At 39.7% G+C, this 18,597-nt stretch overlaps 2 protein-coding genes across 2 annotated transcripts in view; both read left to right on the forward strand.

The window, feature by feature from the left end:
• The window catches only part of LOC149237647 (protein ULTRAPETALA 1-like), an 83,223-nt gene extending 82,570 nt beyond the window's left edge, over positions 1 to 653 (forward strand). Inside the window, exon 2 of the mRNA XM_089372732.1 lies at positions 382 to 653. Coding sequence (XP_089228858.1) covers positions 382 to 541 — 160 coding nt within the window. The 3' untranslated portion in view covers positions 542 to 653. The remainder of the gene's footprint in view (positions 1 to 381) is intronic.
• LOC149237646 (uncharacterized) overlaps positions 1 to 18,597 on the forward strand; it is a 368,823-nt gene that overhangs the window by 302,638 nt on the left and 47,588 nt on the right. The window lies entirely within an intron of this gene.

Below are 18,597 nucleotides of genomic sequence, written 5' to 3' on the forward strand. Positions count from 1 at the left end.
GTGTAGGAAATATTTTTTGTATTATGTGCAAGAATCCATCTGGAAATAGGAGAAATCTCAATTAGATCAACTTACTCCTAGAGTCACAACGATCCAAGACTCAACCATTTTTTCGCTCCAAGTCTTCCATCCAACGAAGAGAAAAATGAAGTTTTCTTACTCTATAGCTACTTGATCATCCCTTTAAATTTAAAATATTTCTTTGATTCTAGTTCTTTCAAAGTTATATCTCTTATTCAAGAGTCATTTCCGATGCTAAGCAAGTATGGGGGTTCACTCCCATTACTTGATTTAGTATTTTATATATTAAATTGCAGTTTAGTTTTGGTTTATTTTTCCTAATTTCACACTGACAATTAGTTTTGTGTTTGCAATCCATAGGCTTGAGCATTGGGCAGCAAAGAGCCTGAGGAGAGGCTTTGGGAAACTACTCACTCGTGTATATGCAAGACCCCCTCACGCTATCCAAAGACTGATTTCTAGCGAGGCCATAAGCACTTGGGAGAGAGTTTCAAGCTCATTTAGGTTGTGGGCCTTTTGAGCCTTGTGAATCTCTTTTGGAGATTTTTTTCCATCTTCAAGTTTGTTGTTGTTATATTTTTTGGGAGAGAGTCTAACTTTGTTAAATTTCTATCTTTTAAAGATCTCTCTCACATTGTGGGCAGCCCTCTTAGAGGCATTTTTACCCGCTTTAAGCGCTAATAAAACATAAAACAAATTGTTTTAAGGAGCTTGGAATTTTTCCTATGGCATCCCCCTTCCGCACTTAGAGGAGGGATTTTTGTGGTTGGACTAATCTTGCTTCTAGTTTTTCTTAGATTTCTAGCCTTTAATTTCATATTGGCATGCTTAAAATCAACACATTTCACTCCACATACAAATTTTTACTAATCTTGTATTTAAATTCCCACATGCATAAGCTTCCATATTATAAACTTGAGAAAATCTCATCTTATGTCTAAACACTTCATATTTTGGCAAGTTTTAATTGTTTCAAATTTCTTCAAGTATATGCTTCACTACTTTGTCAATTTATGTTATATGTCATGGAAACTACTGGAGCACTATCATTTATTTGAAACAGTTGTAGCTTAAAGCAATCTATTCCATTTTACTTGTTTATTTTACATTCAATGGTGCAAACACATATGAGCTTATTTACATTCTAGCCTCTCAAGTTTTGCAAACTATTTCTCTTTGAAGCATTTGCATGTAGCATTAGTTTAATTTCGAGAATTAACACAATTTTCACTTCATCTAGGCATTTTAGTATAGAAAGTCCCCAAGCCTTATTAAATTTTTTTTACCTCCAACATAAGTTGGGTGAAGTAGACATCTTAGGGATCTTGTACTCCTCTATTGATCTCACTGTGAAATCCATATCTTTGGGCAAGGGTGAGGTCTAAGGATTGACGAATTAAATTGTAATCTTGTTGTAGAGATAATTGATAAAATTAACCAAGAGCACTTTACATTACATTTACTTTACTTGTCTCTTGGTGGTTTGAGTTTTCATATGCAAAGTCTATTCCAAAAGCAATTATTGTAATCCTTTCAAACAAGTGCTTTCTTTTCATGCTTCAAGTCTAATTGCATATTGATGCCTTGGTTTAACACTTCCTTTCTTTTACATTTCCAAGTTAACTACTAATTTTTGGGTTTTGGCAAGTTATGTTTCACATGTTTTGATTCATAAAGTTTATTATCTCAAAAGCATTTTGTATCTTTACATATCTTGTGCTAACAATCTTTTGTTTACATTTCAGCGTTACTTGGCTTTTTCTTTTGAGAGCATTGCATTTTACTTTGAGAAAATATATATTTAAATTGTTGAGAAAATTCCTGATAAGGCATTGGTTCTATGGTTTTTCTCATGTTAATGATTGACATTGTTATTTCAAGTTCCTCACATCATATTTGCTCATAAATCCTTAAAAGTGATCCATTTTCATTATAACAACCCCCTAGAAACATCTTTTAACTTAGCTTTTCATTAGGGACCACCCCCCTTAGCTAATCTAGGAGATAGCTCAAATGGAGAGAGTCGGGATTAGTGTGACAGCCCCTTCTCAAAGTTCCTGCCACCAACCACACCTTGTGGGGTTGAAGACTTTTCTCACTAACTTGTAGGTAGGTGTAGGCAGCAGTGTCAACAAAAGGGAACCCCTTTCTTCAACAATCGAGTAAATCCTTTGGTCAACTCAACATAATTAGGAACAAATCTCTGTAGAAATTCAGTCCTCCCTTGAAGGCATTGTAACTGAACAAGTGAGGGAGGGACAGACAAATGAAGGATTGCCTGCACTTTAAGTGGATCAATACGAATTCCTTTCTTTGACACAACGAAGCCAAGAAGTCGACCAGATTGAACACAAAACACACATTTGTGCGGAGTTAGCCTAATATTATAATGCTGACAACTTAAGAAAATAGCTTTGAGATGCATCGGATGATCCTCACGATGTTTAGAGTGGGAAGATAGGTTATCCAAATAAGGTTGTACAATGTGCTTGATGTGAAAATTCTATCACTGCAGCAACTGATTTATTTTTCCTACTTATTCCACAATAAGTTATTTATGAAATTACTTCAATAAACATTAAAATAAATATTGTTGTGGATATCACACCGTAATACAGAAACAAACATATGCACAAGCATTAACACTTGACACAGATATTTTGGACAACAGTCCCCGGAAAAACCCAATGTGGGAAAATCAGTGCAGTAAGGGAGGATTTTATTATTCAGCGATTTTTCTATACAACAAGGTGCCAAACTGGCTTACCCACAGAGAGAAATAATTCTCCAGCACTTCTCCCAAAATCTCATCATCAACCCGGCTGACCTCTGTGTGGCTCTCAAACCCTCTGCATCACTCACAGAGGCCTAGCAAGTGACTGCGCAGTGTTCTGCTGCCTCTGCATCTGCCTAAAAAGCCATGCGTTTGCCTCTCCCGCCTCAGCGCTGATCCCGCCTCTCCACTCCATACTTGCTGCCTCCTAACTGCTCACCAGACCACTAGTTCAATTTCTCAGCTAACCCCGCTCCAGAAATTGAACTAATTGGTCTCCCTCAGTGTATTCTCCAAGTGACCCTCAAGCCTCTTCTTATACTTTTCTCATTGATAAATCGATGGTCGAGATTAAGTCCCTAATCAACGACTAAGATTAGATCTGGCTTGATCCATGACTTTTGGACCATTCTAACACAATTTTATATTAATACACATTAATATTTTATTTTCCCTAAGTTTAGACTTAGGGACTCCATTAATTATATTAATTATTTTAATATCTCCCAAACTGTTTAGAATCTGCCCAAACCCTTTATGGGTATTGGAGATATCATGTGTCTTAGTCTCTCCACCAATTTTCGTGGCTAGAGCACGTCCGATGCTACCCCAAATCAACAATCCCTCTTAGTGAGGATTGTGCTCTAGCAATACTCACTGAATATCACCCTGATCATCCAGCATCAGTCCCTGTGCTAATGCTAAGCCTCCCTACCCAACATCCTCTGGACTGCTACATCCTGTACTGCTGCCGATGGCTCTGCTACTGACACTGCTGCATCTGTACGACAACTCCCCTTGCATCCGTGTTGCTGTTGGGCCTTTCTCCCAACATTGCATCTGCACTACAACTCCCTCTGCATCCTTCCAGTTATCACTCCCATTTTTGCTACTGAAACGGGTTCTTTACCAACCCCATCTTTTCCCTGAAGTAGTCAAATTTTGTCCTTCCAAGGACCTTGGTGAGGATGTCCGCCACCTGTTCTCCTGTAGGAGTGTAGCTCAACTGTACAGCTCCTCGTTGGACACAGTCCCTGACAAAGTGACACCGGATATCAATATGCTTCAACCTATCATGAAACACTGGATTCTCAGAGAGTTTGATGCAGCTCTAATTACCACACATGATCCTAGTCGCCTCCATATTCCTTTTGAATAGGTTCACAAGCAGTTTTCTAAGCCATATGGCCTCACACAAAGTTGTGCTTTCCGCCATATATTCTACCTCAGATGAGCTCAAAGCCACGAACTTTTGTTTCCTACTAGACCAGGAGATCATTCATAATCCAATGTTGAAACAGTACCCAGAGGTACTTTTCTGATCCACTGAACTTCCTACCCAATCTGCATCAATAAATCCACTCAATCTGATATCCTTACTCCTGGTGTACAAGAGTCCATAATCGACTGTTCCCTGTAAATACCTGAGAACATGTTTGGTTGTTGCCCAGTGCGCCCTCTTCGATTCCACCATGAACTGACTGAGGATGTTGACAGAATAGCAAATGTCTAGCCTGGTATTGACCAAATACATCAGGGACCCTATGAGCTGCCTGTATAGGCTGGGATCGACATCCTTGTCCTTTGATGCATCAATCTTCTTCCAGTTGGTGATCATTGGCATAGCCATAGGTCTACAGTCCTCCATGCTGAATCTTTTCAAGATTTCTATAGCATACCTCCCTTGCCCAAGGAATATTTCTCCCTTCTACTGCCAAACTTCCAACCCTAGGAAGTAGTGCATTCGTCCCAGATCCTTCATATTGAATTATGTGGCTAGATTCTTCTTGCAGTCCCCAATGAGTTTGGATGATCCTGTCAGAAAGAGATCATCCACATACAATACTAGGATTAGCGGCTTGTTCTCTACAACCAGATAGTAGAGATTCAGATTTGCGTCACTCTTGACAAACCCCATCTTCTGCAAGTAGCCATCTGTTTGACCATACCATGTTCTCGATCCCTGTTTCAGCCCATACAAGGCTTTCTGCAATCTGCATACATGAGACTTCTTGTCATGAGTTTCAAAGCCATCTGGTTGTTCAATGTATACCTTCTCTTCTATTACCCCATTCAGAAATGCCATTTTGGCATCCATCTTATGGATCTCCCATCCCATCTGCACTGCAGGCTAAGTTGCATGAAACGGGGAAACGGAAACGAGTTTCCGAAACGGGAAGCGAAACGAAACGCGACCTCCCCAAATTTTGGAAACGGGGAAACGCGAATATATATAATAATAATAATAATATATATATATTAAAAATATTTAAAAATTATTATTATATATATGTGCAATCATAAAGCATGAATGATACATTTACATTATATGATTATAATTTATTACATTTAAACATTAAGATTAAATTTACATCACATTTACTCATGAGTCATGAATGATCACATAATGAAAATAAAAATATAGGAAAATCCAAAATCAGCCTTTATTTATATTAGTATATGAGGCTGCAAGTACAATAAAGACTATAAGGCTGCAAGAACTATAGAGACAAGTCACAAAAGACTAATCCTCATCATAACAATCCTCATCAAAAACAGAAGCAGCACAATGCTCAACAGTGGATGGTAGTGCTGAAGAAGATGATGCACCAATTCCACTATCAGATTCGGCCTCAATATTCAGGGCAGCAAGAGAGAGATCCAAATCAGGATTTTCTGCATCCACATCCCATTCTTTAGAAGGACCACTGTTGTATTCTGGACCCCTACGAGATGCAAGGCGAAGGTTGGAGTGCACATAAACAAGATCCTCTGCTTTTTGTGAGCCCAACCTATTGCGCTTCACAGAATGAATAAAACCATAAGTGCTCCAATTCCTTTCTGCTGATGAAGAGCTTGCCACTTGTGAAAGAATACGAATGGCAAGGTTTTGCAAATGTACACCATTTGCTCCATGACAAATCCACCACCTAACTGGATTCATGGTGCTTCTCTCCTCCAAAGCTGATATATCTGCATAATCATCTATTCCTGCAGCAAAACTGGCAAATTCCTCCTTTACCTCCCTATGTAGATGAGAAGGAAACATTCTCATAAGGGCTTTTTTCACCCCAGTAGCCACCTCTCTATCCTTATGGGGTGCCTTCCTCTTCCCATTGCTTTTAGCAATAAGCTCCTCATCATAAAATTTGGGGTTCAAAGCATGTGCTAAAGTGTGCAATGGTGTATTGAAATTGTTCCACCTATCAACAATGATTTTCTTGATCAAACCAGCAAAATGATCATCAACAAACAAAAGTTGTGGAGACTCCTGCGAAATGATTTCCATAGTTTTCTCAACCATGGAATCCATGCCATCATATACCTCTCCCAAGAAAGGTTGGTCAGTGTCAGCACTCCGGAGAAGCTCAAATGCAGGGGTTGTGAACTTTAGCAAGAAATCTACCTTGCTCCACCAATCCTCATCAAGGCACAATCTACGCACCATAGATCCTCGCTCTGAATCTGCTTGTCTCCACTCAATCCAAAGTTGACTCACCACCATAGAAACTAATGCATGCTTAACCTCAACAAGGCGGCGCAACATCACGAAGTTTGAGGCATATCTTGTCTCAGCAACTTTTAACAACTCCAATTTGGAGTACTCTCGAAATATGGCCTGAGACTGGTGGTGGTTGGTGATGAATTTGATAATCTCCCTTGCTTCCCCTGTGAGTTCCTTTATCCAGGAAACTTTGTTGTCGATCTCCTCTAAGATCAGATTGAGATTATGGACAATGCATGGTGTCCAAAAGATGTGGTCATACCTCCCCTCAATAATTAAACCTGCAGCTTTGCAAACCAGTGCATTGTCCGTGATAACTTGCACCACCTTGTTAGGCCCTATTTGTTCAATAGCTTTTATAATAACATCAGCAATGTATTGTGCATCTTTCACCTCTCCTGAGCAGTCTTCTGCCTTGATAAACATTGCTCCTTTGGGGGAAGTGGCAATGATATTTATCAATGGTCTGCGCCTCATATATGTCCAACCATCTGAGACTATGGTAACCCCAGAGCTACTCCAGGAAGAACGAATTGGAGCTAAAATGTCCTCCACAAGGTCCTTCTCATTTTTGAGAAGCTGGGTTCTGACTTTCTCATAGTTGGGCCCCTTGTACCCTTGAGGAGCTTTGTTAACTGCCCTTATCATATCTTGCCAGTAAGGAGAGCGAACAACATTGAATGGGATACCACATGCATAAATGCACCTAGCCACTCTGGAATCAGTTTCTTCTCTTGCTTGCACATTCACCAATCTAGCAATTCTGCTATTCTGAACTGAAGGGAATGCCCCTGGGCCTCTGGTATTTTTGGGTGCTGGTTGTTCATGTTGTTGAGTGTGACCAACTCTCCTCTTTCTTGCTTCAACTACAATCCTTGGCTCAATGTTAGATGGAGCTTGAGTAAGCTCATCATGCCTTCTCTTAGTACCATCCGCCTCATCTTGCTCTCTTTGATATGCCCTCCTTTCCAACGGATCTGATGTTTTTGTGCAACCTGAAATCCCCTGTCCTCCTCCATGCAATAGATGCGCCTTCACTCTTGGGTAGGAGCCCTTGTACGTATTATTGAAAGATTGCATCGCCATTCCCATGAGCCACCACCTCCACATCTTTGAAGCTTCGTCACATGCCTCCAAAGAGGATAATATTTAGCCCTTGGGTTGGCCCTAGGGATTGAACTTGCAGCTGCACTTTGGCTGGAAGCCATTGCTGCAAAAATAAATTAAAAAAACAAATCTGTAAATAATAAAAACGTTTTTCATATTTTTGGCTGTATAAACCCTAGAAAAATTAAAGAAATAGTAAGAAAAAAAACTAAGAAATGAATGTGGCTTACCCAAATTAATTTTCTGTGGCTGAATCTACCCTAAAATGCCAGAAAAGAGGAGAAATATGGCTGTAATTGAGCCAAATCTGCTGCAAAAATAAATTTAAAAAACAAATCTATCAATAAAAAACGTTTTTCATATTTTTGGCTGCCTAAACCCTAGAAAAATTGAAGAAATAGTAAGAAAAAACTAAAAAAATGAATGTGGCTTACCCAAATTAATTATCTATGGCTGAGACTACCCCCAAAATGCCAGAAAAGAGAAGAGAAATATGGTTGTAGCTGAGCCAAATCTGCTGCTACTGAAATCTCCTGCTGAAATCTCTTTCTCTTGCTGCTGAAATCTACTTTGCTCACTGCTCAAAACACCCTAGCTGAAACAACTGCCAGTCTCCAAGAGAAACGACTTGCTGAATAGTGTGATGAGAGAATGAGACAAATTGCTCTTTTATAACTTTAGAATAGGTTTCTAGAACATCCCGGAAACCTAAAAAAAATTAAAAAAAAAAAAATTAAAAACAACACATAAATTTGGGGAAACGTGGCTCGTACGGCCTGGAAACGCGTTTCCGGCCGTACTGCCACGTTTCCGTTTCGGGAAACATGGCAGTATCGTACGGTACGCGTTTCCGGGTTTCGTTTCATTTCCCGGGAGGAAACGACTCCTGGGGCCACATTTCCTGCAACTTAGGCTGCAGGAGATATCATGGTCCTAATAGATATATACCTGGCTACTGGGGCGAAGGTTTCCTCATAGTCAATCCCTTCCTTTTGAGCATACCGTTTAGCCACAAACCTGGCCTTGTATTTCTCAACACTGTCGTCTGCAGCGTATTTGATTTTGTAGATCCATCTTGAACCTACCACTGATCTGTCTTGAGGTCTTGGCACCACCTCCCAGACATCATTTACCATTATGGAGTTGTATTCCTCTACCATCGTACCTATCCAAACCTAATGTTGAGCTACCTCCTTGAAATTGGCAGGCTCTCCATCCTAAGCTACTAATGCCTGATATCTATCTGGCTGTTTTCACTCCCTCTTATTCTTTCTTGGTGCACCAATGAAGTCCTCTGCATCTCGCTGAATCTGACGAAGTTCCCTGCTAGTTCTTCCTCTGCCAGCAAGTGCTTTTGTTCGCTCCTCCTCATCCTGAGAATATTCCTGTCCTGAGGAAGAATTCTTTACTTCTGTTAGTTGAAGAGGCTTAATCAATGACTCCTCTTTTGACTGATCCTCGGAAGGCATCTCGCAAGATCTTCTGAAAGCCCTGTCCTCCAGGAACTTCACATGTCGTCGTACTACTACCTTCCTGCTCCCTGGAAGATAGATTCTGTATGCCTTAGCATTCTCGCTATATCCTACCAGATATCCCTTTTCCACAGTCTGGTCCAGCTTCTTCCTCTTTTCTTCGGGTATGTAGCAATATGCTAGACTCCCAAATATCCTGAAATGACTAATTTCAGATGTCTTCCTTGTGAAGACTTTTTTTGGAGTAATCTTGCCCACTGCCCGATGAGGAGTCCTGTTCTGAACAGACTGTTGTGTTGCATGCTTCTGCCCATAGGAATTTTAGCATATCCTGATCATACATCATGGCCCTAGTTGCATCTACAATAGTCATGTTCTTTCTTTTTGCTACCCCATTCTGCTCCGGATTATATGGAGCTGTCTACTCTCTTCTGATGCCTTCCTTAGCACAAAAATCAATGAAGCTCTTATCGACATATTCTCCACCATTATCTGAGCACAAAACTTTTATTTCCTTCCCAGTCAAATTCTCCACTAAAGCCTTGAACTCCTTGAATCGACAGAAAACCTCATCCTTGGTTTTCAGAAAATAAATCTAAGTTTCCTTGAGTGGTCACCAATGAAGGTAAGGAAATACCCGGCACCACTGAGAGGTTTGACAGACATAGGTCCGCAAATATCAAAGTGTATCAATCCTAGTACACTCTTGGCCCTGTGTTTGCTCCTAGGAAATCCTGCCTTGGCATACTTTCCTAGAACACATCCCCTGCATACATCATCTCGTTCCGTACTCGAATCCGGAACTCCTGTTACAATGCTCCTGAGAATTCTCAGAGCTCCATGGTGCAAGTGACCCATTCTTCTGTGCGATAGTTCATTCAAGTCCTTGTCTCCATCACTGCCTATTAGTGCTATTGATGATTCTAGTTGCAATCTATACAACCGATTACTTTTGATCCCGATCTGCACTTTCTTTTTCCAGCTCGGGTGTTTGATGTATACCTTCTCCTTAATGAAGTAGACGTCATAGCCCTTGCCTTGTAGTTGCGACACAGAAAGTAAGTCCATCCCCAATCCTGGTACATGCAATACATTTGTAGCATGGAATCGTTCTCCCGATTTTGTTTGAAAAACTATGGTACCCTTCCCTACTAGAGTACACTTTGCCTTATTCCCCATGGTGATCTGAAAGTTCATCTTCTCTTCTCGATATTCTGAGAAACACTCTCTGATTCCTGTCATATGCCACGAAGCTCCACTGTCTATATACCATACTTTTGATTATGCAGCACTAATCATACACGTCACTTCTTCTTCCAGCCTGGAAGCCAACATAGAGAAATCGAAATCTCTTTCTCTTGTGCAATCTTCTGAGAATCTGTGTGAGTCCCCTGACGTAGATGCCTTTGCATCGTGGTCTCAACCCATAACTGTTTTTCTCTTTCTGTCTCTAATTACTTGCTCTAATACCATGTAAAAAATTTATCACTGCAGCAACTGATTTATTTTTCCTACTTATTCCACAATAAGTTATTTATGAAATTATTTCAATAAACATTAAAATAAATATTGTTGCAAATATCACATCGTAATACAAAAACAAACATATGCACAAACATTAACACATTGACACAGATATTTTGGACAATAGTCTCTGGAAAAACCCAATGTGGGAAAACTGGTGCAGCAAGGGAGGATTTTATTATTCAACAATTTTTCTATACAACAAGGTGCCAAATTGGCTTACCCACAAAGAAATAATTCTCCAGCACTTCTCCCATCCCAGCGTCAGCCTGGCTGACCTCTGCGTGGCTCTCAAACCCTCTGCGTCAGCCCCTGCTTGACTGCATCAACACTTGGCCTCTCTGCATCACTCACGCAGGCCCAACAAGTGACTGCGCAATCTTCTATTGCCTCTGTGTCTGCCTAAAATCCCTACGTCTGCCTCTCCTGCCTCAGTGGTGATCTCCAGTGGTTGATCTCGCCTCTCTGCTCCGTATTTGCTGACTCAGCTAACCCCGCTTTAGAAATTGAACTGACTGGTCTCCCTCAGTGTATTCTCCATGTGACCCTCAAGCCTCCTCTTATACTTTTCTCGTTGAAAAATCAATGGCCGAGATTAATTCCCTAATCAATGACTAAGATTAGATTTGGCTTGATCTATGACTTTTGGACCATTCTAACACAGTTTTATATTAATACACATTAATATTTTATTTTCCCTAAATTTAGACTTAGGGACTCCATTAAAAATATTAATTATTTTAATATCTCCCAAACTGTTTAGAATCTGCCCAAACCCTTTCTGGGTATTGGAGATTTCATGTGCCTTAGCCTCTCCACCAATTTTCGTGGCTAGAGCACATTTGATGCTATCCAAAATCAACACTTGATGCCGTGGAAGGCATAAATCACGGCGCTCTGGAAAGTTGCACCAACATTTTTCAAACCGAAAGGGAGTTTTCAATAGGCCAACACGCCCCATGGACAAATAAATGCAGTTTTATGTTGGTTTGATGGGAGTATGTTGATTTGGTTGTAGATCGAAAAGCAATCCATAAACAAAAAAATTTTGGTTCCAGCACAATCATCAACAATTTGGCCAATAAACAGGGTTGGGTAATTGTCCTTAGGATAAGCACGATTCATATCCCGATAATCGACACAAACATGAATGATGCCTTGTTTCTTCATTACAAGAACAACGTTCAAGACCCAATCAATAAGAGGAAATGGGTAAATGAAACCGGCACGCAAAAGTTTTTCAACCTCTACTTTAATTGCAACAGCTTTCTTAGGATGAACCAGACGCAAGCGCTGTCGAATTGGCTTAGCATACAGATACATTTTGATCTCATGTACAACAATATATGGATCAATACCTAGCACCTCTTCATATCTCGAGGTGAAAATGTATCAGAATTCTTGGAAAAGGGCTTTATAGATCTTGACCTCATCAGGAGAACAAGATGCACCAATGTGTACATTTTCAACAATTCTGGGTTTAATTGAAATATCAAAAGAAATAGTCTCTTCAATATTCAATATTTTTTTCTCAAAATCGACGTCGTGAATAGATAGGGAATCTATAGATATCTCAATGTAATTGGGTGAATAAATGTCTCCAAGATTATCCTCAAAGGTTTCAGGTAAGGAGGAACGATGATGATTATCGTCCCACAACACATCATCTAACATCATGATTTCCATGATGCTTTCATTAGTAGAGAATGTACTAGAGAAAGGATCAGAAGATGAACCATAATCTCGGGAATGATCAACCCAATCTATCGAGGAGGGGAAATCAGAATGTGTCGAACAAGTTGAATAGATAGCTTCATATTCGAGCTCAACAGGATTGAGCGACATGCAGTCACCAAATGCATCAACATTAGAAGTATTTGGCACTATCCAAGGATCGGATGGAATAGTACAAGAAGAGATCATATTGATAAAGGCAATTGAATTCGGGTTGTTAGGAGGAGGAAGGGAAAAAGTTCCCATCAAAGAGGAATCCTTAAGCAATCCTACTACAACATGTTGATAAGGCTGTGGGGATTCGCCCACAAGAGGGATGCTTCTAGTAGTCTAATAATTATTGGAAAAAAAGGTGCGCTGATCGATGGCCACAATGACCCCTTGGTGAGGGAAAGCGATCATCCTAAAATAGGTCAAAATTACAACGGCCATGGCATAAGTCCATGTGCGGCCCAGTAAAAGGTTATAATCCAATATTTCCTCTAGAAATTCTACTTCTACTGAAACTGTTTTGCCATCTAATTCTATTTGCAACCTATTAAAAATTATGTAAGGCTTGAAGCCTCTTCCATCAAAGGCTTTAAGAGTAGTGGGTGACTGGTTGAGTTGAGGAGAACCAACTGTTAGTGTCAGTATTTGCATACTGCCATCAGTGATCAAAAATCCTCTTTTCATATCATATTAGGGTCCCATTCTGAAATTTTTGTCATTCCACTAGGTCATCATGTAAAAATTTGGTCACTGAAGGTTGAATTAGGGTTTCCTTTACTCCTTTTAGAAATTTACCCCTTGCTAGCTCATTTCAACCTTGCTGGGTATCCATGTCCATAAAGTTAATGACATCATGCCATCACATCAGTCATGTCATCTTGAAATTCAGTCCTTCAAGGTCTCATTAGGTCTTTTAGGGTTTTTCAAGGTTTCATTAGGTCATTAGGGTTTCCAAGGTTCCAATAAAACTCCATTCCATTGCATAAGACCAGCAAGTAAAGGGTGATCAAATAACATCTCTTCACCATGTGAAGATGATTTGTAAAGAGAAAGTCATATATCATGTAATTTTATGTTCATTATATGTTATAAGTACTATTCCTAAGCTGCCAACTCAATCTCTATATGCCAACTTCATTAAAGCAAAGTCAAATTCAAAGAGTTCTCAAAGACCATCAAAAGATCAATTTGTCAAAGGAAATAGTCAAGTGAAAGGGTAATGTTTCAAAAAGTTAAGTGAATGCCAAAGGGAGTTGTCTTTTCCCAAGGGTGTCCAAATCATCATTTTCCACAAGCACTAAACCCTAATTTCCTCTCCCACTGAGCTAGGGTTGGCTATGGAATCAGAGACATCTGAGCAGAGGAGGCCTAAGGGAGGTCATTTCAGCAAGTATGAGGTCATTCCAACTCATAAACATCATGTCTCCATCATTTTTCAAGAAGTCATTCCAAGGGACAAATCATTTGCCACACATAGGGTTAGTTTTGCTTCAAAGTATGTTTCCAACCAAACAGAGATGAATTTTACAAAAGTGAGAGAGGTTTTTGTCCATAATAGTCCAAGGATGAAAAACATCCTTTAGTTTTTACACAGGTGTTATGGTTTTGGAGAAATGTCAAAAATACAGTTGCTACAAGAGAGTTGTTGCACTTCTAGAGTGACCTTGGGAAAATCAATTTTTCTCCTAGCTGGAGTGTCCAAATGACTTGCTTGATGAGTCAAATGATAACTAGACAGAAATAGATTTCTAATGAGCTATCATGAGCTCAATTTGGAGTTGAGGAAGACCTCCAAAAGTTTCTTGCAAGAGCACACTTCATTTTTGCACCCTCATTCTACACTTTTTGACCAGTCTTGGGAGAATTGATTTTTGAGGGGCTATAATTGATCATTTTCAGTGCTTGATAGGTCCATTGTGTAGCCAAGAGAGAGATATTTCCAACGAGCTATCATGGGCTCAATTTGGACTTCAAGAAGGCACTCAAAAGTCGATTTGAAGTCGGCACTACACACGCATCAAAGGCGTTGTGCATAGAGCAGTTAGGCGCTGCGCATGCATCGAAGGCACTACACAACTATCAAACTCCATCTGTGAGCTTTAAAATTTCATGCAAGTGCTCCAAACCTTCAGCACAAGGTTTCTTAACCTCCTAGCAAGTAAGGCCTTACTATACCCTCCTTACATTTCACAAGTCATCAATTCATGGTTTTAAGTTTCTTGTGTGAAACTTGGAGTTCTCAAAACTTGTAAACCCTAGTTTCATTCCCACACCTCCAAAATTGTTCCTAAGACCCTACTATCCTTCCCACATCACAGTAAACCCTATCCCTACCCTTGTATTGCTAAATCCCTATCCCAAATTTATTCTCCCTTAAACCCTAAGTCCTAGGCAGCAAATTCCTAGGCAGCCATACTGCATACCTGTAATAAAATACCAATTCCCAAATCCCTTAAATATTTCAATCCCCTATCACCTCCCTAAGTTCCCTAATCCCTTCCCCCATTCCCTAAATTTTTCTTACCCCATTCCCACTCCCATTTCCTAATCCCTAGGGTTTCTAGACAAAAATACAAAAACACATCATGGAGGTGGACCTTCTCAAAGCCAAAAGAGGAGACCAAGGCTAAGGCCTTACTTGATGAAGCATATGGAAAATATGGTGATCCCGATGAACTGGAAGCACAAGTGTCAAGAAAAAGGCCAAGAATCGAAGACCTAAATAGAGCATTAGAACTAGAGAGACAGAAAGAAGCTGAACTAACCAAGGAGCCAACCTTAAATGAGCAATTTGCCATAATGATCAATGAAAATAGGGAGCATTGACTTGAGAGAGTTAACAACCATCTTGAAAAGCTCCTAGACAAGGCTAAAAGAGACAATGACATAAAGAGGAGGATTGCAAAGTATTATTGCCGAAGAAGCCAAATAGCAAGGTCAAAACTCAAGGAATTGAAGTCAAAGCCTGAAACCCTAAATGTGCAAGAGGAGAAAGGAAAATTGGATATCCTTGCTGAGGCCTCTTTCCATGCTTAACATACTTCATCAACAACTCATACACCAATTTTGAGAAGATTCTAGGCACTTTTTGGAATTTTTGGGTTTTTTTGTGCAACTTGGACAGTTTTGGCACAGTTGGACTGTGTGCTGTGCATCTTCTAAAGGCCTCCAAATGAAAAAACAAGACCACCATTAGATTCAGAAGGCAATGAAAATACAATTTTGACTATTGGCACACCAAAATTGGACAATTTGACAGGGAGAAAGGGCCAAAAACACTTCAAATATCACCTTTCTACCCTCTTTTTCAGCTAGGCATTGCACATTGAAGCAGTCTTGGGAGATTGACTTTTTTGAGTGTCAAATCTTATCATTTAGTGGAACCAAGTGCATTTCTGGAAAGTAGACAGGATAAGCTTTCCAATGAGCTATCCTGAGCTCAATTTGGACATCAGGAACCCCTTCAAAACTCAACTGGAAGATGGTGCTGCGCACAAACCAAAGGCGCTGCACATAGGACAATTTCCCTGATTTTTCACTGTTTTTCTCCAGTTTTGATTTTCATCCTTGGGAATCAACTTTTTACTGATGTAATTGATATGATAAATGTAATTATGGTCTTTTACTATTACCTAGGGGTAAATACATTAGGTTAATAGTCTTCATCAAGTCAAATGAATCAGTTTCAATGTAATTAGGGATGAGTCACTTTGACCACCCTACACTCTAGCTATCAGTTCAGATTTTGGTGGAACTGCTCCTCTCATGGATTCGACCCCTGAGGTTGGGAGGATTTTGTTTTGATGTCTATATCTTCCCTTTCTTCACTCTTTTTAGAGGTTGGACTCAATTGGATGTTGTACTAGTGATCAGAGACACTATTGTATCATATTTTGGCCAGTTTTAATAGATGAGTTGCAGCTATTTCTTTGGGATACATGTGGTATGGATGTTTAGCATTGTTTCTTCTTTGTTATCATTTGTATGAATGTTTTGTAAGCTCATAAACCATTTCATGTCTATTATATGGTAATTTTCAAGTTGATAGGCAGAATACATGCTTGTTCATGCTCTGTTTTGGGAAAGTTATCATAATTTGTCCATTTTTCTTCAGTTTAGGAAGAATACATCTCCTATGCTCTTCCTAACTCCTCATCAGTCTTAAACCATCTCACCAAACCACCTTTTAAGTGCTAAGCCTCCTACCTACCTTGCCCCTTTGAATGTCTGCAATCATATCTGATTTGCCCTGACCTAACCTCTTTGACCTAATATCCTCATCCAGCAATAACCCCATCAAATCAAATCAAAACAACCTTTGCACTTGATAACTAGCCTAAAACCCTAATCCATCCAACCCTCTTGGCTGTGATTCTTTAGAGAGAGACCTCTCTGGCCTGGTAGGGCTAGCTACCAAGATTGGTTTGTGGTTACCTCAGTTGGACTCTTCCTCAGCCTTGGAGATTCGGAGGAGTGATAACACCAACAACCTTCCAATAGGAAAGTGACATGATATAGGTCGAAGCACCTTCGTCCACAATTGGTTGATGGATAGTATTATTTCGAACACCAACCTAGATGATAAATGCCAGTTGTGGTGGAAGTTTGGGTGTATGTTTCTCGTGACTAAAGACCACAAGACTCGAATATGAAGGATCGATGCCCCCAATTATGGTAAGTAAAGCCTTCTTCTAGGCGAGACAATTTTGCAAAACCTCAAGAGTGGACATAGCAGAAGGAGCTTGAGCCAAGTCCTCTACTATATTATAGTTCTGTGCAGCTCTTGCACGAGGATTGAATGTTGATTTGTGAATAACGCCCTTGGGAGGTTTAATAGTTAATTCAGTCGAAACCACATTTGGAGAAGGATCTGAAGTAGATGAGGTAGAACTGGCAGGTTGATCAATAGCCTTACCAATTGAGGGATTTAGATTATTGTAGTCTTTATTTCTTGTAGCCACCATAACTTCATTTCTCTATTTAGTGGAAGATAGCATCATAACCGAGGAAGAGGAAATTGGATCCCGTGCAACCATGTTCGTCTACTGGTTGTTGAAAAGTGTAACTAGGTTCGGTCTTCAAAATGACATGTAATTGTGATTTTTATGTAATTGATGTAAAGAAGGAAAAATAAAATGATTGTATGCTTGCTTCATGGGTTTCATGAGCAAGAGATTTTATTTTTAGATGACTCCCACTGAGAGCCTTTAAGATTTTTGATAAAAGTCAAATAGAGTTAATGTCATGTATAAAGAACCCTTCTTGGGCATGTTACAAATGTATTTAAGTCTATAGGATTGTCTAATAGTCCTCCAAGACAAGCACATGTTACTCCTCTACAAGTCGGCTTCAAGATGAAGTAAGAACTCTCATGTCGACTCACATAATGGAGACACACCTCTTCGGATTCATAGGTCAGCTTATTTATATGGGACAACAACTATATATATGCGTGTAGGATCTTCGCATTTGAGATAGTCAAAAAGTTTGATCTCTTTGAAATTCGGATCATAGTTACAGTGATAAGAAAGGAGGCAAGTTCAGATTTCTAAGTACAGAAGGAACTCGGATCAGTGATGACGAAGCAACGAGGATATTTTAGGGTTAATCACAAAAACAAGAGTTTGGATGTTTGAGAAAGAGTCTTGGTGCTAAAGCAGAGAAACACAGTTCGAATAAGGGTACATATAAGCTACAGTTCGGTTTTTTAATGGAGACCACAGTTCGGTGCAGTGCTATAGTAGAGTACAAGTTTTGTGCTATGATTCAGTTCAAATCTCTTACAGTCTCGGTGCCATAAGAGCTCGTTGCCATCACAATTTTGATGACCATATCAGTGTGTTCAGATAGATCTCAGTGACCACAACTTGTCTAATGTTGCCACTATATCTATGTTTCGGTGCAACTACAGTAAGGAGATCTCGATGTCATGTCAGTGACAAATTCTAAGTGATGATGATGTTTCGGTGCTAAGAAGGTCAAAGCGAAAGAGGAGCCAAGAAGAAGAGAAGAGCAAAAGGGAGTCAAGAGAACTAGTGTCTTGGTCTTGGAGTGGCTAATAAGTCAAGGGCCTTGGTCTTGGTATTCATCAATTGGAATCTCTATACGAAGAATTTGTGCGGGTTTTCCTCTCAAAGAGTGAGAGGTTTTGGCCCTGGCCCTTAGCCTACATTCTGTGTCTCTTGTCTATTTATGTTCATGCATTGGTAATTGTTTAATGACGAAGAACATTAATAACTTAAGTAAAGAAGATCCTAATCTAAAGTTGTAAAAAGCACTCACAAGCACTTACTAATTGAAGAGAAATCACCTAATACATGATGCCCTAGATTTCTTAACACTGGTTAGCAAAGGGATCTGTTAACACAATAGGTGTAGCAGATGAAGAAAGCACTCACAAGCACTTACTAATTGAAGAGAAATCACCTAATACATGATGCCCTAGATTTCTTAACACTGGTTAGCAAAGG

Source organism: Pinus tabuliformis, chromosome 8, assembly GCF_031772625.1.
Source record: "Pinus tabuliformis cultivar Carrire ecotype Pingquan chromosome 8, CPIR1, whole genome shotgun sequence".
NCBI classification, from domain to species: domain Eukaryota; kingdom Viridiplantae; phylum Streptophyta; class Pinopsida; order Pinales; family Pinaceae; genus Pinus; species Pinus tabuliformis.